The following is a 25080-nucleotide window of genomic DNA, read 5'->3' as shown; positions in this document are numbered from 1 at the left end:
ATATATAATTGTTTCTGTTCAGAGAACCTGAGAGGGTTATAGTTATACAGGGGAAGCCAGCAAGAGTCAAAGGAACTTATCTATCATTCTTGGAATCACAGTTTTTAAAATCTGGATTCTCTATTCTGCTCACTTTTAAACAGAATTCACTACACAAATTTTCAAAGAATCTCAGAACAGTCTCCGTAAAACTGCTACAAAAGGAATGAAGAGTCTATTTACATCCTAATCTCAATTTATTCATCTATTCTAATGTGCTTGGGGTAGGGCATGAAGATTTATACCTAGCAAACCTTTCCTTCAAAGTGAAGGAAAATGGATCACAGTGTTCAGTACCTGTTATTTTGGAACATGGATATATTCTCAGGTAATAAACTATAGACAACAAAAATAATCATTAAATCAGCAATAGAGGTTCTTTTGACATAAAAAGCAAGAGTAAGGATTAAATGATCAGTTACATAGCAAGCAATAACACCAGTCTGTATGTGTGTGTGTGTGTTAAAGCAATGGACTAGGTAAGCTATCCTAAAACTCAAACTCAAGGATTTCAAATTCTTGCACACTATTTACAGATAACTAAAATATGGAATGAAAATCACAGCAATAAAATAGCTAACAGAAGAATTTCTCTGAATATATAAAAATGTTTCACATTTTAAGACTTTGAAAAGCTTTCTCTTCAAGCTCAGAAAAAAACTGCTTTATATTTACTTAAAATGGAGTTCCTTTGCCAAGTCTGATTTAACAAAAAGTTGATACTCATCAATATGAATATAATTTTTCATACTGAAATATAGGTTTAAGGAAATGGTATAATATTTGCATTAAAGCTTATAAGTCCCTATAGTTCCATCTGGTACTTATTTATCTAAATTTTACTCAGCTTGCATAATATTTTTGCTTATGGTCATATTCTTTAAGATCAGAAATGCCCAAATCTGGAAATTCAGAGGCCCTATTCGTTAACATTCTTTCAGTGTGATTCATAGACATTTTGCAAACTTTGCTTTGATTTAAAATAAAACTAAGGTAATAAGATGTTTTGTATAAAAATATATGACTTAAGCAATAACAATAAAAGGAACTTGGCTTTAGGGGATTACACGCCAAAGCAAACCACACTCCTCATGAAATAGACTGTGCAAAGTTCATTTGAAGGGGAATAGCAAAATAAAACACTTAATCAAATATAAAATAGCTTTTTACTCTGCTTACTTTAAAAAATATCTAGTGCTTCAAGTTGCCACAGTCCTACAGTTAAACAGGCAGAAGCTGTAACAGCTAAACAATGGCAAGTGACATGCTGAAGTCTTAAACCAGGTCACTTCAGAACCTGACACATGGTTTCAGCTAAAGGCCAGATATTCTCCACTTCAGTTTCTAGATGGAAGAACTTTACCACATAGTACCCAAATAGGAGAGTTCTTCTACCATGATGCTTCTTGCTAATGTATTTCTGCCCTAGAGAACTTATGTTCAACAAGAATGAATTAAATTGGTATTAAATCAGGAAGTGAAAAAAAAATACAGGTGTAGGAGAGAAATTACAAGATTCTGAATATGACATTCCCAGTATTTTTTGTCATTGTTTGGTTGCTAAGTCATGTACGACCTCATGGGCTGTGGCCCACCAGGCTCCTCTATCCATGGGATTTTCAAGGCAAGAATACTGGAGTGGGTTACCATGCCCTCCTCCAGGGGATCTTCCTGACCCAGGGATCAAACCCACATCTCCTGCATTGGCAGGCTGATTCTTTACTACTGAACCACTTGGAAGGCCCAAGAAAGACTGCTGTTATTTAAGAATACCTAAATTTTACAATCTATCCTGGGAATCCACTGACCTCATTTACAACAGGATGGTACCAAGAAAATAAAGATAAAACAACTACTCTAGTCTAATCGTATACCTCTTGCAAAGAGATAAGCTACCTCAAGACCCAGAAGAATACCAGCATAGCAAGTAGGAGTTATATTTATGAACGTTCCTTTGCAAAAGTGATAACAATGACCAGTTTCCCTAAAACAAAACAGCAGCACAATAATTATAGAACCTTATTCTCTAGTTTAAAAAACTTTCGATTCCAAAGTTTTAAGAAATTTGTGAGATAAGAATGCAAAGGGTGGGAGGAGAATGCATCTTCTTATATTGTCATCATTTTGAAAAGGAGAGTTAAAATGGTAAATGTTCCATCCTGATTAAAAACCAAAACCTGGAACTTCCCTGGTGGGTCAGTGGCTAAGACTCTGCATTCCCAGTTCAAGGGGCCAAGGTTTGATCCATGGTTAGGGAACTAGATCCCACATGCCACAAATAAGACCTGGCACAGCCAAATAAAATAAATACATCTTGAAAAGCAAAAACAAACAAAAAAGCCTAATAATACTAATATTCTTGCAGAGTGGCCACCTGAGCTTGTCAAAATATTCCCTGAGATGGGGCATTCACTATTCCCAGGAAGTTCATTTCATCTTTGATCAGCTGATGCTTAGAAAGTTCTTCCTTAAAATAATGTGAAGCTTGTTTTTCACTGAGTCCCTTTGGAGCATCTGAATTGTTCTCATCTTTCACCCACAAGAAGATAACCTTATGTGTTTGCAGGAAGTCGTCATCGTCCTCCCTTTTGCAGTCTGTTCAATTATTCCTGAGATAATGTGGTTTCAACAATATTCTTGTCAACCACATAATTATGCCCCCAAATGAACAAAATATTCTAGCTTGTAGTTAAAACTGGTCAGAGGAGCACTCCAGACAGATGCAACTGTATGTGCAAAAGCTTTGCATCAAGAGGGAACAAGACTCATTAAAGGAACTAAGTGAGGCTGACATGGCTGGGATTCACAGTGAGCATCATGAGGCTGGATGGAGTCATCTTTTTAAGTGTACAAGGCAATGTAAGGTAGTACTAAAGATACAAAATAAAATAAAGCAGGCCTGTTCTCAAGGAGCTCTGGTGGGTGAGATGGATAACTCCCTTTTTCAGGTGAAGGTTGATGATACAGAGTGGTAGTGCTAGGAAAGGGGCCCAAATACTGTGGCTTTTGAGTCAGATCATCTGATTAAACTCCAACTGGACCAACTGCTAGAATTATACCCTTGGAGAAGTTACCTAACTTATCTGTATCTTGGTTTCTTCACCTATAAAATGGGGATAATGTTACTACTTCTCCTATGGGGTTGTTGTGAAGAGTAAATGAGATGATATTTATTAATTATATTTTAAGAACAGGGCTGGGATCATTTTTTAAAAGCTTCATGCTGAAAAACAAATAACTAATTATCTGGAAAGAGCCATGTTTCTCAGTATTCAGGTAACATACTAAAGACACACAGATGAAGAGAGCAAAGGACCTACTTGAAGATAATATGTTTAATAATAATCATTGCTGAACTCAATGTAGACGGGCACTAGGAAAATTTCTTTATATTCTTTACGTTAATTAATCTCCATACCAGCCTTAAGAGGTAGATTTGGTCATCACCACTCTTTTACAAAGGAAGAAGCAGATTTAACTTAGAAAGTTGCTCTTGTCCAAGGCCCCACAGTTAAAGATCTGGGATTCTGATACTGTAGAATTAGCATCATTACCCTGCTCTGTTTCCTGTTAGGTTTAATAGAAACATTGTCTGTAGTCTGGGACCTTTAACAACGGTACTCAGAGAAAGAAAAATAGAGAGTGAAGGTCCTGGAGAAACTTACCTTCATTTCACTTCACTTGCTCAATACCAAAAACATAGTTCAAGTCTGCCAACACCCTTTTTTTTTATCCCCTCTCTGGCTGTGCTATGTGGCATGCAGGTTCTTAGCTCCCTGACCAAGGATCGAACCCACATCCTCTGCAGTGGCTTAACCAATGGACCGCCAGGGAGGTCCCAATAGCTAAGGAAGGGGAAGGACTTTGTTAATTTTTTTTGACAATACTCTAAAATATTTTTCTTTCTCTTCTCTAGAATTCCCAAAGTTGATAATAAAATAACCCCAATTAATGACACCGGAGAGCTATATTTTAGTTTTTACAGGACACTGCAAATAAAACTTCTAATTAGTAAGCAAACATTTCTGATGCCCAAGGGATTTAGGGATAGGTGTTAGCAATACAAGGCAAGTATCATAAGAGGTAAGAGTCCTCCGTCTTTCATTTGGAAGAATATTCCAAGTCTCTGAGCCACAAGATTTCATGCAAATTTGCTACTCCAAGACCAAAAAGGGGGCAAGAGAGAGACAGGATGAAAGGATGGCTAGATAAGATGGATGGAGGTAAATTTTAAAAATAGGAATTAATAGACTGTTTCTTTTATGTAATAGGCCTTATCTAGCTCCCTGGTTGCATGTCTCCCTCATATTCTTATGTTGAAATCTTAGTGACCCTCCTCAAAGGAGGCAGGGCCTCTGAGAGGTCATGTATGGATGTGAGAGTTGGACTATAAAGAAAGCTGAGAGCCGAAGAATTGATGCTTTTGAACTGTGGTGTTGGAGAAGACTCTTGAGAGTCCCTTGGACTGCAAGGAGATCCAACCAGTCCATCCTAAAGGAGATCAGTCCTGGGTGTTCATTGGAAGGACTGATGCTGAAGCTGAAACTCCAATACTTTGGCCACCTGATGCAAAGAGCTGACTCACTGGAAAAGACCCTGATGCTGGGAAAGATTGAGGGCAGGAGGAGAAGGGGATGACAGAGGATGAGATGGCTGGATGGCATCACTGACTCAATGGACGTGAGTCTGGGTGAACTCCAGGAGTTGGAGATGGACAGGGAGGCCTGATGTCCTGCAGTTCATGGGGTCGCAGAGTCGGGACACGACTGAGCGACTGAACTGAACTGAACTGAAATAAGGTCATGAGGGCAAAGCCCTCGAGGATGAGTGCCCTAATAAAAGAGGCCCCACAGAACTCACTTGCTCCTTTCTCCATGGAAAGATATGAGAACCTGCAGCCCAGAAGAGGGCCCTCATCCTACTGTGCTAACACCCAGACTGCTAGCCTCCAGAACTGTGAGAAATAAATTTCTGTTGTTTTTAAACCACCCGGTCTGTGATGTTTTGTGACAGCAGCCTGAACAAACTAATGGCACCTGCTTATGAGAAACACACATAAAAACTAGCCCATGTTGATTAAATCTAGAAAGTTCATGCAACAGTTTTACTTTCTTCTACTTTCCAGAGAAATTCCCTGTTTAATAGTCCCTATTAGGGTTTTACATTAAAGGCAGTAGAATCAACTTGAACGAGTGTATGAGCTCTTTAAGGGCAGGGTTGCTTCACTTCAGCTTTGTATCCTCAGCAGTAAACAAAGGCTAGCCTCTGAGCACACATGTGCTTCCTATCACATAAGAGCCACACTCCCCAAAAGCAGACTTGGGAGTACATCATTTGGTTCAAGCAACAGAGACAAAGGTTGTCAAGGAGCATTGGTCCAGGTGTGCAATAAACCTTCCCAAAGGGGTTACTTCAGCATTACCTTAGTATTTTAAGAGGTCTATTTAGATGGCTGGCTGCAAATTCAATGGGATGCTAAGTGAGTTCTCTCTCTCTCTCTCTGTGATCTCAGAAACCATTTGTCTTGGCTCCAGATAAACTATTTATGGCAGATAGAACTGATGTGGTGTCAAGACCAAGCCCCAGAGGCTTAATACCTCTAAAGATGGCAAAAAATATCTGTGGGATACCCAATAAAGAGGGCACAGAAACCTTAATTGGGAGGGCTGGGGAAAAGCCTTAAGAAAGACCACCAGCCCTTAGAATACTCTAGCACCAGAGCTGAAATAAGGATGCGTCACATAATCAAAAGTCCAAAGGCAAGAACTTCTGTCAGCAGATCTCAGCATTGCCCTCGATTCCTTTAATACGGTCTCCTCTTTGTTTGCTGACTGCCTGCTGCCTGGATGCACTTCTAGGACCTGATTGGATAAAGTGACCTGGAGTGTCAATTAGCTGGTATATCCCATGTGACCTATGTCAAAATTTGGAGGTGGGGAAAGGAAAAAAGAAAGGTACTTGTTGTGGTAAACACTGGGTTTCTCTGTTAAAGCACCTTCCACCCCCCTGCTGTTCAGCCTCACCAAAATAACATGCCTGTATACTACTTGTGAGTCAAACTTACAGCTTTTGATGAGGTACCTGAGGTTAGGAAATAAAAACTGTGTCTCATTTCTCATTTTTAAGTGGTGCTTATCCTTCCAAGGACAATGGGATTTACAGTCTCAAAAGGCAGAGGCATATATTACGAACCTCAAGATGCTCTTAAAGAATTTTTTTTTGGTTGCCTCATGGTGGCAAGAAAAGCAGAGAATAGTGTTTCTCAAACAGCCTCCCAACCAGGATGCAGGAGGTGCTGTCAAGCAGTGGAAGCCCTTGAGCTAGTAACCAGCAGCACAAACATACAGGGTATTTAAGATCCAAGAGCAGACAGGTATATCTAGCCAACCCTCACAAAGCAAAAGATCAAATTGATAACAACAAAAGAAGAAGGAAAATAAAAACAAATCAGCCAATAAACTCATTCAGTTAGGTCAGATATGCTGATTAAAGTCTTATAACTTCCTCTGGAAAATCTAGTTTCTGTCTTATTTTAAGCAGTTATTAAGAGATTCATATTTACAAAAAATAAATCAGAGGGCTAATTTTTCTTTATGAAGAATTCACTGAAGAATCTCCTTAAAATGTAATTTCTCTGGTTCATTTCAAATATAACTTTATACCAATTTCAATTTATTTCCTATTCAAGAACATCTGTTTGGGAAAATGAGGCAATAGAATGAGAAGCAGACAGCCCTAATGTTCACGGTCAACCAGCAATTTCTGAAGACCACCCCAATAATCTTAGTATATGACATATATGTAGATGGTCGACTATCAGCTCCAAGATCGGCTCAGGAGAGATCATGGAAGTTGGAGAAGCCAGGGAAGCCTTGCATCGGGGACTGGAGGAGGTACAGACTCCTGAGGAAGAAGCGGGAAGGTGTAGAAAGAGAGCAGGTTGAGGGGAGGCGAGCAGAGGCTGAGAGGCTGGAATGCATATGTGGGTCTGGGTAACTGTTCTGGTCCTTTGTCGGTGGTATGTACCCTCCGGGGTACAGCAGGAGCTCACTGGTGGATGGAGGGATAGCCAAAGTGTTTCCATGGACTATTCAAAGGCCAGATCACATATAACTAGAAGGCATTACTAAAAACACAATTTGAAAATGTAACCTAGACCAAAATATGTAAAGGGAAGCTTCTAAGGAAGAGTTCACTTCTTTCCTCAATAACTAATGCTGAACAGGGAGTGTTCCAAGCCAGACCACAAAATAGTAGAAAAGTCCTGGGACCTTAAAGAGGCAAAGACCCATGAAAGAGCTGGGAGCTAAAACTGGCTGCTAAGCTGGCTAACTCCAAGTGTTCCCAATTCCACCCAGGCTGATGAAAACATCACTGTGGACATGGGGAGCCACACACAGCAGTTCCTGCCAGCATAGGCCAAGTGAGAGTAATGTAGGAAATAATTAGCTGGAACCCTGGAGAAAAGTTTTAACAATATTTTAATTGAGCTGAAGGAAATAAAATCCTTTAATAAATAAACACAAACCTCTGTGTACACTGAGGTTCAGGTGGCTCACTAGTAGGGTCAAATGAACCACTAGGGTTCTCTAGATAAGGCCTGATAGCAGGAGAGAAGGAGCATGACCAGGAAACACATAGAAGGCAGTAAAACCCTGGTTTCTACAACATATGTTGTTCTTGAGTTGCCTAGTGCCTTAGGGAACTAATGTCTGTCTAGTCAAGGCTATGGTTTTACAAGGCAGTGGTCATGTATGGATGTAAGTTGGATTGTGAAGAAAGCTGAGCGCTGAACAATTGATGCTTTTGAACTGTGGTGTTGGAGAAGACTCTTGAGAGTCCCTCGGACTGCAAGGAGATCCAACCAGTCCATTCTGAAGGAGATCAGTCCTGGGTGTTCACTGGAAGGAATGATGCTAAAGCTGAAACTCCAATACTTCGGCCACCTCATGCGAAGAGTTGACTCATTGGAAAAGACTCTGATGCTGGGAGCGATTGGGGGCAGGAGGAGAAGGGGACAACCGAGGATGAGATGGCTGGATAGCATCACTGACTCGATGGGCGTGAGTCTGAGTGAACTCTAGGAGTTGGTGATGGACAGGGAGGCCTGGTGTGCTGCGATTCATGGGGTCGCAAAGAGTCGGACACAACTGAGTGACTGAACTAACTAACTAACTAGGGAACTAATATTCATTACAGGAAAATAGAGCAGGATCTCTCCTCATCCCCCACAACAGTACTAAACACAGAAATATATTCCTGTCAAAAGTGGAAAGAATAATTTTATTGATATTATACTTGTTCTGTCTGTAAATCTGGCATATACAATTAGCTGCGTGTGTGCTCAGCTGTGTCCGACTCTGCAATGCCATGGACTGTAGCCCACCAGGCTCCTCTATGGGATTGTCCAGGTAAGAATACTGGTGTGGGTTGCCAATTTCTCCTCCAGGAGATCTTCCTGACCCAGGGATCAAACCTGGGTCTCCTGTGGCTCCTGCACAGGCAGGTGAACTCTTTACCACTGAGTCACCTGGGAAATCCATATTCTCCAGGCAAGAGTACTGGAGTGGGTTGCCATTTCCTTCTCCAATGCATGAAAATGAAAAGGGAAAGTGAAGTCTCTCAGTCGTGTCCAACTCTTAGCGACCCCATGGACTGCAGCCCACCAGGCTCCTCCGTCCAAAGGATTTTCCAGGCAAGAGTACTGGAGTGGGGTGCCATTGCCTTCTCCTATATACAATTTACTTCTTACCAAATAAAATGGACAAAAGAAATAACCAAAATGTGCATTTAAAAGCATATTCATTAATAAGAGTGATTTTCTCTAGGGAGAGGCCCTGGTTGGGGTTAGGGTTGAAGGCAAGGCTAGGGAACAAGGGTAGGAGACAGATTTATCTTTCAGTTTATATCCTTCTGTGTCAATTTAATTTTGTATAATGTGCATGTATTACTTATTCAAATAATATGCACTGATTAATCACATTTTTATAAATCAAAACCCAAGGAGTTTTACATTTCAGTGGCTCTACTGATTAGTGACAATCAAATGTACTGAATAACGAAAGATCCATCATACGTAAAAACTGACCTTTGAGGCCAGTTTTTAAAAAAATTATGAGTAGATTTGAACATGGTCAAAATAAAGCCAAGCCTAAATTTTGGGACTGGAGGAACTGATGTACACTTTTATGTATCAGTTCACTAAATAGTAATGATTATAATGATCATAATAGCAGTATATAATAGCAATATAGTTCATATACTTACATGCCAAGAAAAAGCCAAGTCTTTCATAGAAGTGACACGAGGCCATAATAAGGCTCAGTATCTAACTCTGTACCCGTGGATATACTATACTTCTAGAAACTTACCAAGGGTGTGTCTTTTCCTCCCACAATGCTGAGACCAAGCCCCGAACGCCCTTTGGATATTTCTATAATCATCTCCTGGCCAGGAATGATGGGACATGTGGCGGGGTCCACTGACAGAGGAGCCTGGAAACCACCTGGAGAAGAAGTGAGCAGAGTGACGGCAAGCAGGAGAAGCATCTCAGCTTGTACACTCTACTGCTCGGGGAGTGCAGGGTTTGTGCCTGTTTATCATTGCACTCTTTTCCTGCCAAGTATCATGAAGGGAAACACTGGGTCACCACTCCCCATTTAGCCATGGATGAAACATGACATTCCTATGACACTTTTGAGATGAAGACAATAGCTACCACCAACCCAAACCATCAACCACTTTAGTTACACAGTATTTGAAATTTTTTAAATCTCAAAATATACCATGAAAACTGGAAATGTAAGTTGATTAAATAATTAAGTACATGTAGGTATATGCCATAATTACATATATTAATAATGATATATATGATATAAATTTTGAGCTATAGTTTTAAAATACTAGAAATAGTGCTTCAATACTTTCAGTTAGAGCATATCATATGAATTAAGACGTATAAAGGATCCAATCAATAAAGCATGACAAATGAAAATAATCCCCAAATGGAAACATAGTAAAAGAAAATTGTGTCATAAACTGTAAAATTAATTGCTGGGTCCATAAATGAAAAGCTTGTTAAAAGAGGCATTGCTGTTTTACTTTTAAAATTCATTGTTTTAGGCCAGTTTTTCTAAAAACTGGGAGAAAAAATATTTACACATGTCCATTTTCAGTCAAAAGTCACTCACACATTTTTCAAATGTTTGAAAAATCCAAACATTGAAAATTACAGTTTCAAGAGAATCTTATAATAGTTTCTAGAGAACTTCATATTTTTTATAATTAATTTTGATCACTGTGAATACTGATTCTTGTTGCTGTTTAGTTGCTAAGTTGTGTCTGACTCTTCTGCAACCCCATGGCCTGTAGCCTGCCAGGCTCCTCTGTCCACAGGATTTCCCAGGAAAGAATATTGGAGTGGGTTGCCATTTCCTTCCCCAGGGCATCTTCCCAACCCAGTGTTTGAAGTCTCCTGCATTGGCAGGTGGATTCTTTACTACTGAGCCACAAGGATCCTTACCTCGTGACAGAGTTTGCTAAAGGACTGATAATAAAGGGCCCCATCTACTGGTCAGCTGTGGCTAATGCACAGAGGCCAAGCTGACATCCACAAACCTCTGCTCAAGCAAGGGCCAGGAGACCATGGCCCCAGCACCAAGAATGGCTTCTACTTCAAAAGGTTTAAAAAAAAAAGTCAAAAGAAAAATAACATTTCAACACATGTGAAAAGTATAGAAATTTAAATTTTAATATCTGTAAATAAAGTTTTATTGGAATACAGCTCTACTAATTCATTTATATCCAGTCTACAGCTGCTAACGGCAGAGTTGAGTAGCTACAAGAGAGACCATATGGCCCACAAGCCTCATATTTACTACCTGACTCCTTACAGAATGTTTGCCAATCCTTCCTAGAAAACAAAAGAAAACAGGCTCCAGGTAAGCTTGTAGGGGCTCTGCTCTGACTCAGCAATCATTGTCTTTGGGACAAAAGGGTACAGGTTTCCAGATGTTGCAGAAATGGATTTGAGTTTCCAAGGAAATTAAGGAAACAAATAGTGGATGAAACTGAGGTTCATTGGTCATCAGAAAATGTATGTAATTGCTATCTAAGAGGCTGTTTAGGGGATCAAATAAATAACGTGCTGGCTCAGCCCAAGGTCCGGCATAGTGTAGCATTCACATAGGTGCCATTCCTGACCACATGGAATTTATAAATCTAATGGCCTCTTGTTTAACAGTGAGAAATTTAGTGACATAGCCTCAGTAACAATTTTAAAATGCCATATTAAATGAGTATTAAACTGTAAACCTAATTTGACTCTAGATATTTATACAACACATATATTTCATGCTCTATTTTTCACTAATTTACAATAAAAACAATGTACCATGGCAGTAGAGCTTCACGAATGCTTTAAAAAGTTCATGCTCCTTACATAAATCACTAGTTTAGTCTCTTGACTGAGGGAGAGCAGTCAGAGACACTGGAGGTGGCATTTCTTTCCCTCTTCTGCTTCTGCCTCACCCTAGCCCAGCTGTAAGTCAGTCTCGGTGATTATTTCTCTCAAAGAATCCAGCCCAAGGCCTGACTCCTACCAAGTCCCCAATCAATGTTTGGCAAGTGGATGGCTGAATGAACCTAATTTCCACAGATTAAACTGTGGGATGATTAACTTCTGTTAACGAGGTAAAAATGTGGGATATTTATTATCAAGATTCCACTGGTCTACGTAGGGGTCATCTCACGTCTTCGGTAAAAGGCCAGGTGGTAAATATCTGGGGCTTTACATGCCATACCAGCTCTGGTGCAGCTATTCAAACCTCTCCTTATAGCGTGAAAGCAGCCATGGATAATATGTAAACAACCAGTATTCCCATAAAATTTTATTTATGGACACTGATATCTGAATTATATACAATTTTCATGAAACAGTCTTTTAATTTTTTTCTAACCTTTTAAAAATGTGAAAACCATTATTAGCTTCAGGACCATATAAAAACAGATGGTGGGCCAACTGTGACCCAGGGGTCAGAGTTTGCTGACCACGTTCATTAAGTATTTTGGTAAAAATCTAGTGCTTTAGAATATACCTGCCTCGTAAAATTTTTAAGAGTTAATGTTCATAAAAAAAAAATGTAAAAGGCAAATACCATAAAGGTGTCAGGTCTCCTAAATTCACGCAGGGTCATGTTTACCACTGGTGAGCAAGGTGTTTTAAATAGTCCTTCTTTTAAAAATGATTTATATTGGATAAAAGCAGGTGGAAATATTCATTATTCATTTTGAAGTTCTATTTTCAACTATTAGTCAGCATAATACAATCTAGCAATTCAGAGATAAAGTAAATACTTATTTCACTAAGCACTGAAAATTAACAGTCTATAAATAGCTCATATCAACATATGCAAGTCTACAATTTTGCTCAATGTGGTTTTTAAGATATACTACTTGTGAACTATATACAATCCTTTGGCATGATTAGATAATAATCCAGAAGCCTCAGATTCAAGTAGCATATATTGAGGGCCTTTTTTTTTATTCTAGTACTTTTATATTCAATGAGCAATAAGCAATCCCACTGGTGGAGATGAGGAAAAAGATGTTGGAAATCAAGCAACCAATCCAAGTCCCAAAGCTCAGGAAGTAGAGCAAGGATGCCAGCCAGGCTTCCTGACTCCTGATCCAGTGCTCTCTTCAGGACAACACAATCCTTTCCTTTTCTAAGGTTTGATGAATCAATTCAAGTCTGCTCAGAGAAAGGGTCATACCATAGCCTGTGAAGTCTGCATCTGTTGAATGGTATGAAGTTGGTGCCAAAGGTATCTCTTGTGAACTGAAGGACATTTTCATTGAGTATTTTTGCTGTTTCATTTGGCTGCTGGCCTACAAAAGGAAGGAAAGTTAGATGAATGTCAGAGAAGAGGAAGGTAACAAAAGGAGAAGGCTTTAAAACTGGGGTATTGTCACCAAAACACTCCAATAATGCCTCTTGAAAATTCAAGTTGGAGAGGTGGCAAGGGGAAGTTAGGATGATTTTTGTTTCATTCCCCATGCTTCCTTAATTAACTTTAAAGCACTTTAGTGAAGGATGGATCAAGGAAGGGAAGAAGGACAGAAACCATCATTGTGGTTTATGTATGAAACCAGAGCTGGGAAGCATTTTTACATGATGAAATCAATGTGAAGTTTATAGATCTGTGCTGAGCCCAGTGAAAAACAATCTATGCTGCGGATGTTCTGGGTATATGACACTGCCTGTCTCTTCTGGACACATTCACATGGTCAAAGATTCATGAGGTAGGTTAATTGACATGAGGGGTAAGAAAGGGTAACAAGCATCTGCTGAAAGCCTACTAAGTGCCAGGTACATCATTACACTTCATTTACCTAAAAAAAAAAAAAAAGCTTATTCACCTTCAATTCCCAGTGCCTGGAACATAGTAGAGCCTGGATAAATGCTGAATGAATGAATGAATGCACAGAGCATAATTGAAGACATGGAAACTCAGTGGGAAATAAATCTGTAACTCAATGAAAGTACAGAGACCTTTGCTGTGTGAGCTTTAGAAAATGAACTTGTAATTCTAAATTTTTGTTGCTAAAACCTTTAATGAGTATTAGTATTAGAAAACTAAGAAAAACCAAAAGGACTCCATGCTTGCTTAACAGGCAGTTAAGAAATATACAGAGTAACCTGACCTGCCTTCTGGATCTGTAGTTAGCCAGGGAACCCATCCCCAGCTGGAAGATTCTGGTGGAGACAGTGAAGCACCAGCCTGTCCCTGGAGTCTAGAAATAGGATCACGGTAACTGCTCCAGAACAACAACACCCCAAGATTCCAGCAGTGGAAGTCTATGCTTCAATACAAGGCACTGTGCAGTATGCAACAAGGAAAGCAATACCACTCATTGTATATCTGTATTGTGCTCACCAGTTTTCAAAAACACTTTCATATCCATGAATTCATTTAATCATGAGAATAACCTGGAGAATTAGACAATGTTACTCTCTTTTATACATGAAGAAACCAAGACACAAATGTCAAGTGACATCTGAAATCACACAGTTAATTAAAGGAAGGAGTAGGACGAAAAGGTGGTATTTGAAGAATGCTACAAGTTTAAAGTGTTTATCAAACGGCTGCTAGGCAATGATTCTACTGATGTTCATTTTTTTTTCCTCTGCAGTTTTTCTATTAACATCATTTAGCAGTGATTGTACACTTATTTAAAAAGACTTTCTTGAATACATATTGTTGGTGATTTTGAAAAGAGGAAAGTAGAAAAATGACAAACCAGGAGTTACTATGAGAAAACTGAACAATGGAACCACCAATCCAATTATTCTAAGGACCATATTCCCCAACCTCCTTGAAGCCAGACATAACCACAGACTAGTCTGTGTTATGGTATGGCACATAAGCAAACATGAATGTACAATTTTCAGGTTGTTTTCTTAAGAACAATCCTGCCTTCCCCTTCCCTATATGAAATTCAGATGTAATGTAAACAACTGGAGCAGCAATCTTAGATGAAAAAAAAAAAGACGCTAAATTTTGAAGATGGAAGAGTAATCAAATAATGATGCAGTAATCAGATAAGAGGTGCTTGGGTTCATGACACCGTGGAGACACTGTCATCCTCAAACTGATCACAGCCACCCTGTTATGTAAAAGAGAAACTTCTTGCAGCAATTGAAAGTAATCTTAATACACACAGGACTTATGTCACCTCTCCTTTGTATCATTTCAAAAAAGAAAATTGATAACAAAGCTATGTGCAGGCTACAGAAAAGCTTTTATGAAAAGCTGTGAATTTTAAAACAGGAAAGCACGTGAGACAGGCATCACTACCTCATGACTTTTATAACAACAGGGAATGTTTGTTGCTCATCTTTATTTCCCAGTTCATGTAGCATCCCATTCCACTGTGTGTGCTAGGAAAGTTTCCAATAAATATAGGTTGGAAAAATGAGGAAATAGTTCATAGAAACCAAGTGAAACAAGCACATATATAGAGAGGCTTGTTGTTGGTAGGGGTGGTGATGAATGAATGTAGCCGCCATGATTCATCCATTGACATAAAATCAAACTACTAAGTATTGAAAGATAAAGATTGGATTTGTAGGCTGTAAAATCTGAGTGTTTTAAAGTTACATAAAAATATTTTGAAAGATGAAGGACTGCACTTGCTGTTGAGTGTTACTATATTCTAACATTAGAGTTTGAATGGATTTTATAAGTCATACAACCAATTAAACCAGGGGTTCTCAACCCTGTCTTTATAAAAGAAGCTGTTAGGGAGTTTAACATTTACGAATGCTAGAACTCCTATTCTAGACCAAAGAAATTGGCACTAGGGATACGGAGCTCAGACAAATGTTTTCAGAGGTAGGGGTGGGGATGTTTGTCTTTTTAAGTTGAAATTTATTTTTTAAAGTTAAACCATGAAAAAAAAAAAAGAGTTAAACCATGGATTCTTAACCCAGGATAAAGTGAAAGTGAAGTTGCTCAGTCGTGCCTGACTCTTAGTGACCCCATGGACTGCAGCCTACGAGGCTCCTCCATCCATGGGATTTTCCAGGCAAGAGTACTGGAGTGGGTTGCCATTGCCTTCTCCATTAACCCAGGATAAATGAGCTTCTAAATGGTTTTCAGAGGGAATCCTGGTAACTACATAACCTCTGTGTTTGTAGCAAAGTATACCAGTGTTTTTCTGGGAAAACAGTCTATACTTCATCAGATCTTCATGATAGGGAAAAATATCACTACTCAAAAGAAGATATGAATTGCTGAATTTTCTATCACTAATTAGCTATGTGACCACTGACAAGCCACTCAACCTCCCACATGTCCTCATCTTTAAATCAGTGGTGATAACTCTTCACCTTGCAAGGTTGTTGTGAAGACTGAAAAGCACATAAATAAACCTATCACTATTTCAAGAACAACTTAGGAGTTCAGTTAATAATAGCTATTACTGGTTTTATGTCCTTTGATAACATATTAATAAATGATCAGCCAGTTTCTGCTTTAAAACCTTCAGGGATGAAAAATTCCATTTCCACAAGGAATCTATTCCATTGTGGAACAGCTGAAATGGTGGGGAAGTTCTTTATGACAAGCTGACACAGCTTCACTGAAGATGTTGCCCGCTGATCTCTGAGCCATTTCTCTTCTGCAGCCGCAGAAAAGGGTTATCATCACTTTCCCAAAGGAGAATGTTTTATATATTTAAGTGCTCATTTTTCAACAGGGAAAAGAAAGGCCAGAGGATGTACAGGATTTACCCAAGTTCTAAAATTCTATGGGTTATAAAATTTTAGAGATGCTTGATATGTGTCTTGAGACAGGTGGAAGTATAGAAAGTACTATCACATTAATTGTATTTGCAAATACATTACCTAAGTTAAAAAAAAAATCTGGTTCTAATTTTTTTTTAATTCCTTAGTTTTCAGTTGAACTAAATTTTTTCAGTTGAACCTTATTTTTAAGGTTCTTTCTACATCTATTTGTTTTTATTTAGGTTTCTGGCATACAATTTTGGATACTTTACAAAGGCATTTTCTTTGGTAAGGTTTGAAATATCATATATTCCCCGTAAACTCTAGTAATGTGTAGTTCCTTAAACATAAAACTAGTTAATATAGTAATAATGTAAACTTTAGCAGCACAAAAAAGTTCTACAATGACAAAAGTACAAACATTTGACAGAAATTTATATTTTTTTAAGAAGAAAAGCTATACATACAAGAAACATTTGTTCTTACATTTGTATTTCTATAAAACTATAAATTTTTCCTCTTAAAATTTTTATTCATGACATTATGTAGGACATTATGAGGCCCTCAGAATTTAGGTGTAAGTGTATTTTCAGAGATGCCTCACTTTCAAACACTTCCATAGGGTGTTGGTACAGGGACACAACAGAGGATATTTCCAAATATCCTCTATGCACACCCTGCATAGAACAGGTGATATAGCTGCAGACTGTCACGAGGTTGGTAGACACATCATAGCTTCCTGCCAAGTAATAAAGGATCAGATTTCATTAAAACCATCTCCTTTTCTTTTGGAACCCATCATTATAATTCATACCATCCCAGTAGAGCAACCTAAAGGGTCAGTTACGTACATTGTCAGCTGGACATTCCAGTGCCTTTTGCTGACCTGCCAGCACACCAACCACCTGGGAGATGTCTTCCTGAAACATAAAAGATAAGGCCAGTTATCAGCATTACAGGGTCAACTGCCCTCTCCAACTTCAGTAGTTAAGCACCATTTAATGAGGCTTCAAGTTACCAACAAAAATGACACACCAGGCTGAAAAGTTTTATTCAGCCACCTGTAATAACTCCCAGAAATGAATGCAGCTTGTCATTTCCTAATGCTCTTTTGGTCCTTTCAGATAGGTCAGCCTTTAAGCCTATCAGATATCTTCTTATGGTCATTTCAGCCAGAGGTTTTTCTTCTGCTGTCATGCCAGTGATCACCATATCTATATTTATACCGAGTGTTAAATCCTTTCAAGTTTCTAGTCCTGATACTAGAATTTCTTTCCCCTTAAGATATCCGATTTAAGGCAAAACAGCACACTCATTAAAGACACTAGGAGATAAAAGACATGTTAGTCAGAGCTCCGTGGAGAAATGTGGACTTCAGACCTGAGAGAGATGCAAAGTATCAGAACATATGTGAAAGTGATGTGTAGTTAAAAGTACAGTTAATCAAAATAAATGATAACAGTGATAAACTGAGCAGAATGCTTATCTCTGCTCCCACCATATCTCATCCTTTTTTTACAGGCAATTTATAGGGGAAATTATTATATGATGGTTTACTCAAAGGCATGAACTCATGCATTTTGTTCGACCAAGCAGGGAACATGGAGAGAAGCTGATCTGGATAGGAGAAAGGATGGGTTTACTCTAACAGCAACAACACATGTGCTCAGTTGTGTCTGACTCTTTGTGACCCCGTGGACCATAGCCCGCCAGGCGCCTCTGTTCATGGGATTTTCCAGGCAAGAATACAGGAGTGGGTTGCCATTTCCTCCTCCAGGGTATCTTCCTGATCCAGGAATCAAATCTGGGTCTCTTACGTCCCCTGCACTGGCAGGCACAATCTTTACCACTGTGCCACCCATGGGTTTATTCTAGCCCTTGGTAAATGTCTGAGAGACACCCAGGCGGAGAGGTCAAGTACACAGTTGGCAGGTAGTTAAGCTATCTCAAGATGAGAAGAAAGGTGGGACTTGTAGAGTAGAGTGTTAGGAGTTTGTGACCCTAGCTCCTGAACTTAAAAGTTCTGAAATCCTGATCAGGTTACCTGACCTCTCTAAGCCTGAGTTTCTTCATATACAAAGTGGGAAAAAATAAGAGTAGTTACACAGTAGGGATGTTGAAAAGATTAAACGGAGCAATACATGAAAAGCATTTAGCATGGTACTTGGCAAATAGCAAGTGTTTAATAATGATGCTAATATGCAGAGTACATCATGAGAAATGCTGGGCTGGAAGAAGCACAAGCTGGAATCAAGATCGCCAGGAGAAATACCAATAACCTCAGATATGCAAATGACACCACCCTTATGGCAGAAAGTGAAGAAGAACTAGAGACCCTCTTGATGAAAGTGAAAGAGGAAAGCGAAAAATTTGGCTTAAAACTCAACATTCAGAAAACTAAGATCATAGCATGTGGTCCCATCACTTCATGGCAAATAGATAGGGAAACAATGGAAACAGTGACAGACTTTATTTTGGGGGGGCTCCAAAATCACTGCGGATGGTGACTGCAGCCATGAAATTAAAAGATTCTTGCTCCTTGGAAGAAAAACTATGACCAACCTAGACAGCATATTAAAAAGCAGAGACATTATTTTGCCGAGAAAGGTTCATCTAGTCAAAGCTATGGTTTTTCCAGTAGTCATGTATGGATGTGAGAGTTGGACTATAAAGAAAGCTGAGCGCAAAAGAATTGATGCTTTTGAACTGTGATGTTGGAGAAGACTCTTGAGAGTCCCCTGGACTGCAAGGAGATCGAACCAGTCAATCTTAAAGGAAATCAGTCCTGGGTATTCATTGGAAGGACTGATGCTAAAGCTGAAACTCTAATACTTTGACCACCTGATGCGAAGAACTGATTCATTTGAAAAGACGCTGATGCTGGGAAAGATTGAAGGCAGGAGGAGAAGGGGAAGACAGAGGATGAGATGGTTGGATGGCATCGCCGACTCAATGGACATGGGTTTGAGCAAACTCCAGGAGTTGGTGATGGACAGGGAGGCCTGGTGTGCTGCAGTCCATGGGGTCGCAAAGAGTCGGACACAACTGAGTGACTGAACTGAACTGACCTGAATGATGATAGTGAATGAAACCTACCTATGATAAACCCACGTTCCTAACTCTCTTGTAGGGTTGGTGAAATTACCTGGATAGGACATTTTCTCCTTTGGGGAATGCTGGCGTATTATCTGAAACTCCCACCCTAGTCCCCACTCTGGTTTCTTCTCTGGACATACTGGCATACTCTTTCTTCAACAGGGTCCCATCAGATTTGTAACTACACCATATATAATGATCAGATTATGCCCAGTCATTCATTATTACTAGATTAGGTTATAATTTCATTTTGTCTCCTTAATCCCTATTAGCTTCTAACCTGAGAGATTTAACCCCACCACATAATATTCTGAGACTACAGCTTAGGACTCCTGGATGACTGTATCACTAGCTGCCTACCTGTAACTTATTTTTTAGGACCATAACTATCTCTCATTTAGATTTTCTCTTTTTCCTCCATATGGGAGAAAGATCCTAGAACTCTTTTCCTCATTCTTGGCTTTTTTTTTTTTTTTTTTCTTATTTTAAACTTTACTCCTAAACAGATAATGCGACATAAAATGAATTTTAAAATTACCTCATCCTTTAATTCTTCCTTGAGCCCCGGCATGGTGCCCCTTAACAGTATGACCGATTAATTTTATCACTATTTTTAAAAATGTTTAATTGGGGGATAACTGCTTTACAATATTGTGTTGGCTTCTGCCATACAACAGTGTGAATCAACCACAAGTATACGTATGTCCCCTCCTCTTGAACCTCCCCCCTACCCTCTCCCCCATCCCACCTCTCTAGGTTGTTACAGAGTACCAGGTTGAGCTCCCTGTGCCTATACAGCAGCTTCCCATTGACCACCTATTTTACAAACGGTAGTGTAGGTATACAGGACTTCCCTGGTGGCTCAGACAATACAGCGGGAGACCAAGGTTCGATCCCTGGGTTGGAAAGATCCTCTGGAGAATCTGCCAACAATGCGGAAGACCCAGGTTCGACCCCTGGGTTGGAAAGATCCTCTGGAGAAGGAAATGGCAACCCACTCCACTACTCTTGCCTGGAGAATCCCATGGATGGAGGAGCCTAGCAGGCTATAGTCCATGGGGTCGCAAAGAGTCGGACATACATATCGCACCCTCCCCTTCTCCCTTCAAACTGTGTCCAAAGCCTGTTCTCTATGCTTGCATCTCTATTCCTGTCCTGCAAAGAGGTTCATCCATGCCATTTTTCTAGATTTAATATATATGAGTTAATATACTAATACAACTGATTTTGTCTTATTTGCTTCTTGAACATACGGCAGAATAGAACATGAGCTTGATAAAGGGCTAGTGTTGAATGAATCAAAGTTCAGGAACTTAAATCTTGAATGCATCTGGGTAGATTTCAGAGCCAGTCATGAAAGAAGAACACACAGTGGAAGTGACCCTGTGGCCTCTACTTTAAAGGATCACAGTCAAAAAAAGAGAAGACATTGTAAAGTCAATAAATGGTGCTCATGGAAATTTTCAGAATAAGAGTTCTAAACTGTCTTATAAATGGAAACTATTGGTGTTATTCCTTCCAATGTGAATCTAACAGACTTTGGAAGAGTGAAAAGTGCCTCTACTGGAAACGATACAGCAGTCTGCAATTCTATCTTTGCTTAAAGCTAGATTAACCAGCAATGTGACAAAGAAGCTGACTTCCCTGCTACATACTTTAAAACTCACTTTGCATATGACATAGAGGTACTATACAGAGGTACTGAACTTCCCTAGTGGCTCAGATGGTAAAGAATCTGCCTGCAATGCAGCACACCTGGGTTCAATCCCTCAGTTGGGAAGATCCCCTGAAGAAGGGAATGGCAACTCACTCCAGTATTCTTGCCTGGAGAATTCCATGGACAGAATAGGCCGGTGGGCTACAGTCCATAGGGCTGCAAAGTCGGACACAAATGAATGACTAACACTTTCACTTTGGGGGCTTCCCTGGTGGCTCAAATGGTAAAGAATCTACCTGCAATGTAGGAGACCCGGGTTTGACCCTTGGGTCAAGAAGATCCCCTGGAGAAGGGAATGGCTACCCACCCACTCTGGTATTCCTGCCTGGAGAATTCCAGGGACAGAGGAGCCTGGTAGGCTACAGTTCATGGAGTCACAACGAGTTGGACACCACTGAGCAACTAACACTTTCACTTTCACTTCTGGGCCTCCCAGGCGGCTCAGTGGGAGAGAATCTGCCTGCCAATGCAGGAGGCGTGTGTTCAACCCCTGGGTCAAGAAGGTCCCAGGAATAGGAAATGGCAATTCCTCCTAGTATTTTTGCCTGGAAAATTACATGGACCAAGGAGCCTGGAGGGCTATAGTCCATGGGGTTGCAAAGAGTCAGACACAACTAAGCAACTATGCATACACACAGAGCTACTACTAATTCACAGAACTTGCCCTCATCATTTGCACTTTTAAATAGAAAGGGCACTGGACTAGCAGCCGAAAAAATTTGGGTTCAGATTGGTTCCACTACCTATTAGCAGGAGATTGAGGGCAAAAGGAGAAGGGGTCAACACAGGATGAGACGGTTGGATGGCATCATTGACACAATGAACATGAGTTTGAGACAACTCCAGGAGACAGTGAAGGAAAGGGAAACCTGGTGTGCTGCAGTCCATAGGGTCGCAAAGAGTCGGACACAACTTAGCGAGTGAACAGCAACAGGGTGCTTAGAAATCTTCATTTCTCCCAACAGTAAGAATGCAGTAACTGCTACCTAAATAAAGCGTTGCGATCGAGGTTGAATTCAACACATGCTTGAGCATCTGCTCAGTCGTGTGAGAAAAGACTAATGGGGTCCTGTACATAGGACATGTATACATCTGGTGAAACAAATATTAGAGAATTAATGATGGAAACACTGCATTACAACTGAATGATATGTGTGTGAAGGTATGTGGCAGGTAGCAAGTGCCAGAGAGGTATTGGTTTCCTTCCCTTTCTCTTTCCTTCTCCTCAAAAGTGTGGAAGGATGAAAGCAGAGCTCTGAAAAGCATCTGGTCCACCACAATGCCCCATTTCTTATACCGATTACCCTTAAACCTCTGGTCCAAGGTATGGAGCCAGCACATGATGGGGATAAAAGAACCACCAGAATTTAAGGAGCACAGCTGCCAGTTACCAAGTCAGGTGGGCTACATGTATGTTGAGATGTCAATGGACAAATAGACCTGTGTTAGGTACTTTCACCATCCTCATTTCATAGCTGAAGTACTGAGAATCTAAAGTACACACTGAGTCAGAACTGAACGCAGACACATCTTGCTCCAGAGTCCCTGCCTTAACCAAGGGGTAAACCACAGGGGCAGGGAAAGGGCTCACTTCCTCCCACAACTCATACAAGATTCCCAGGAGTCAGCCTCAACACCGAGGTTCCATTTTAGAGTTAACAAATCAGAACAAGCCATGCCTGCTTATTGTGAGCCTGGGCAGAACAAACAAAACTCGTGGCATTAGCCATTGCACGGACCTCAGGTGAGTCACTTTCCTTCATGTTTACATATGAATTTAGAACTTATTAATTTCCCTGGAGAAGGAAATGGCAACCCACTGCAGTATTCTTGCCTGGAGAATCCCATGGACAGAGGAGCCTGGCGGGCTACAGTCCATGGGGTCACAAGAGTCAGACATAACAGCAACTAAACAACCACTTCCACCACTAATTTCCCAACTACAGCACCAAGGGAGATCTTAGCACCTTCAAAGATGAGGTTCTGGGACACTCTACAGGGTTGACTTTGCACAGGGGACCTCTACGTAAGAAAACTGAGGAAGGAAAGCAGAAAGGTCTTCATGAAACAAACCGATATGACATATTCCGTAACACATTCAGCACAGCCAGAGTTCCTAAAACAAATGCTTGGTGGGCCAGGTAAATCACTCTGATCTAGAGCAGGAGCTTCGGGGGATGGACATAAAAAGCACCACTGGGAACATCCTAAATGAGAGAGAATAATGGGACTGATGTTCAGCTTACACTCACCAAAACTGGTTGACTTCGGTCCCCAAGATGGCTACTCAACAGGCCTGTCTGTCTGGCCACATGTCCAAGTGTGGACACTCAAACCACACAAGAGCAAAAGTGAACCCAAAGGCAGAGAGTCAGCCCCTTTCTAGCAGAGAGGCTTAGGTGCTGGGAATAGCTGTGCTCCGACAGTGCTGAGGAAGGAGGGCTGAAGCTGAGAGTCAGACAGATGTGCAGAATCACCTCTGTCAGCACCAGGCCTCCGCTTCCAACCGTCCCGGCCTTTAGTTATGCAAAAACAACCTGTAGCCAATAAGGCGCCTAAATGAAGATGAAGTGAATTGAGCATAAGACACAGACTGAAGAAGTTTTGCCTAGATCAGTCCCACCCTAATTCCTACTCACTCATCTAATCACCTGATCAAGTGAAATCCCATTAGCACAAGGTCCCATCTTAATTCCCCCTTCAATAGTACTCACCAACACCAAGTTATTTAAAGTCAGATTCAGATCCTGCCTGTGATACTTACTAGTTGTGTGTCTCTGAGCCTCAGTTTCCTGATCTATAAACTGGGGATAGTAATAGGACTCACCTAATATGAAACACGAAGTCACGCACTTAGAATGATGTCTTTTAGAGCATATAGTAAATGCAGTGACAGCATTAGCTGCCATCATTCTCAGGAATTCTGAAAGCTCTGAAGGGAAGACCTATGTGTCCTGCTCACTGTGATATGCCCTGTGGCTCTCACAGTGCTGGGGATATAACAGGACTTCAATACAAACTTGCTTATTGACTGCTTTCTTTGAAAAATAAGATAATAAACATAAGTTTTAGGTTATAGGATCTTAAAATTATGTTTGCTAATAAGGCTTCCCCAGAGGTGGCTCCGGAGAAGGTGATGGCACCCCACTCCAGTACTCTTGCCTGGAAAATCCCAGGGACAGAGCAGCCTGGTGGGCTGCAGTCCAAGGGGTCGCTAAGAGTCGGACATGACTGAGCGACTTCACTTTCACTTTTCACTTTCATGCATTGGAGAAAGAAATGGCAATCCACTGCAGTGTTCTTGCCTGGAGAATCCCAGGGACGGGGGAGCCTGGTAGGCTGCCATCTATGGGGTCGCACAGAGTCGGACATGACTGAAGCGACTTAGCAAGCAAGCAAGAGGTGGCTCAGTGGGTAAAGAATCCGCCTGCAATGAAGGAGACACAGGAGAAACAGACTCAATCCTTAGGTTGGGAAGATAACTTGGAGGAGGAAATGACAACCCACTCCAGTATTCTTGCCTGGAGAATCCCAAGGACAAGAGGAGCTTGGCTGGCCATAGTCTATAGGATTGCAAACACTCAGACACGACTGATGTAACTGAGCATGCATGCACAGAGAAATGAAAGCTTTACAAGAAATACCACTACACTTCTGAGAAGCTCTGGGATTCAGATGATGGAGCACCAGTCACAGGAGAGAAAGTATGAGTTCAGGGCTCTGGACTGTCACAACTGAGAGCTTCTCTGGGCCTCTCATGCTTGCTAAATAATTATGATTATAAGATTACTTTCTCAGGACTTTCCTGGTGGTCCAGAGACTAAGACTTTGCCTTCCAATGCAAGGGGTGCAGGTTCGATCCCTGGTCAGGGAGCTAAGATTCTATAAGCATATGTGCATGCTAAGTCACTTCAGTCATGTCCAGCTCTGTGCAACCCTG

General features: G+C 40.5%; 1 protein-coding gene across 15 annotated transcripts in view; it reads right to left on the bottom strand.

Annotated features, from left to right (window-relative positions):
- The window catches only part of PATJ (PATJ crumbs cell polarity complex component), a 390464-nt gene that overhangs the window by 69350 nt on the left and 296034 nt on the right, over positions 1-25080 (bottom strand). For all 15 annotated transcript variants that reach the window (XM_060410212.1, XM_060410237.1, XM_060410189.1 and 12 more), the window contains 3 exons: positions 17179-17247; positions 12813-12927; positions 9411-9544 (listed from right to left, as the gene is read on the bottom strand). In XM_060410212.1, coding sequence (XP_060266195.1) covers positions 9411-9544; positions 12813-12927; positions 17179-17247 — 318 coding nt within the window. The remainder of the gene's footprint in view (positions 1-9410; positions 9545-12812; positions 12928-17178; positions 17248-25080) is intronic.

Source organism: Ovis aries, chromosome 1 (genome assembly GCF_016772045.2).
Source record: "Ovis aries strain OAR_USU_Benz2616 breed Rambouillet chromosome 1, ARS-UI_Ramb_v3.0, whole genome shotgun sequence".
In the NCBI taxonomy this organism is placed as follows: domain Eukaryota; kingdom Metazoa; phylum Chordata; class Mammalia; order Artiodactyla; family Bovidae; genus Ovis; species Ovis aries.
Note: the sequence above shows the minus strand (reverse complement) of the source record. Positions and strands in the feature narration are given on the sequence as shown.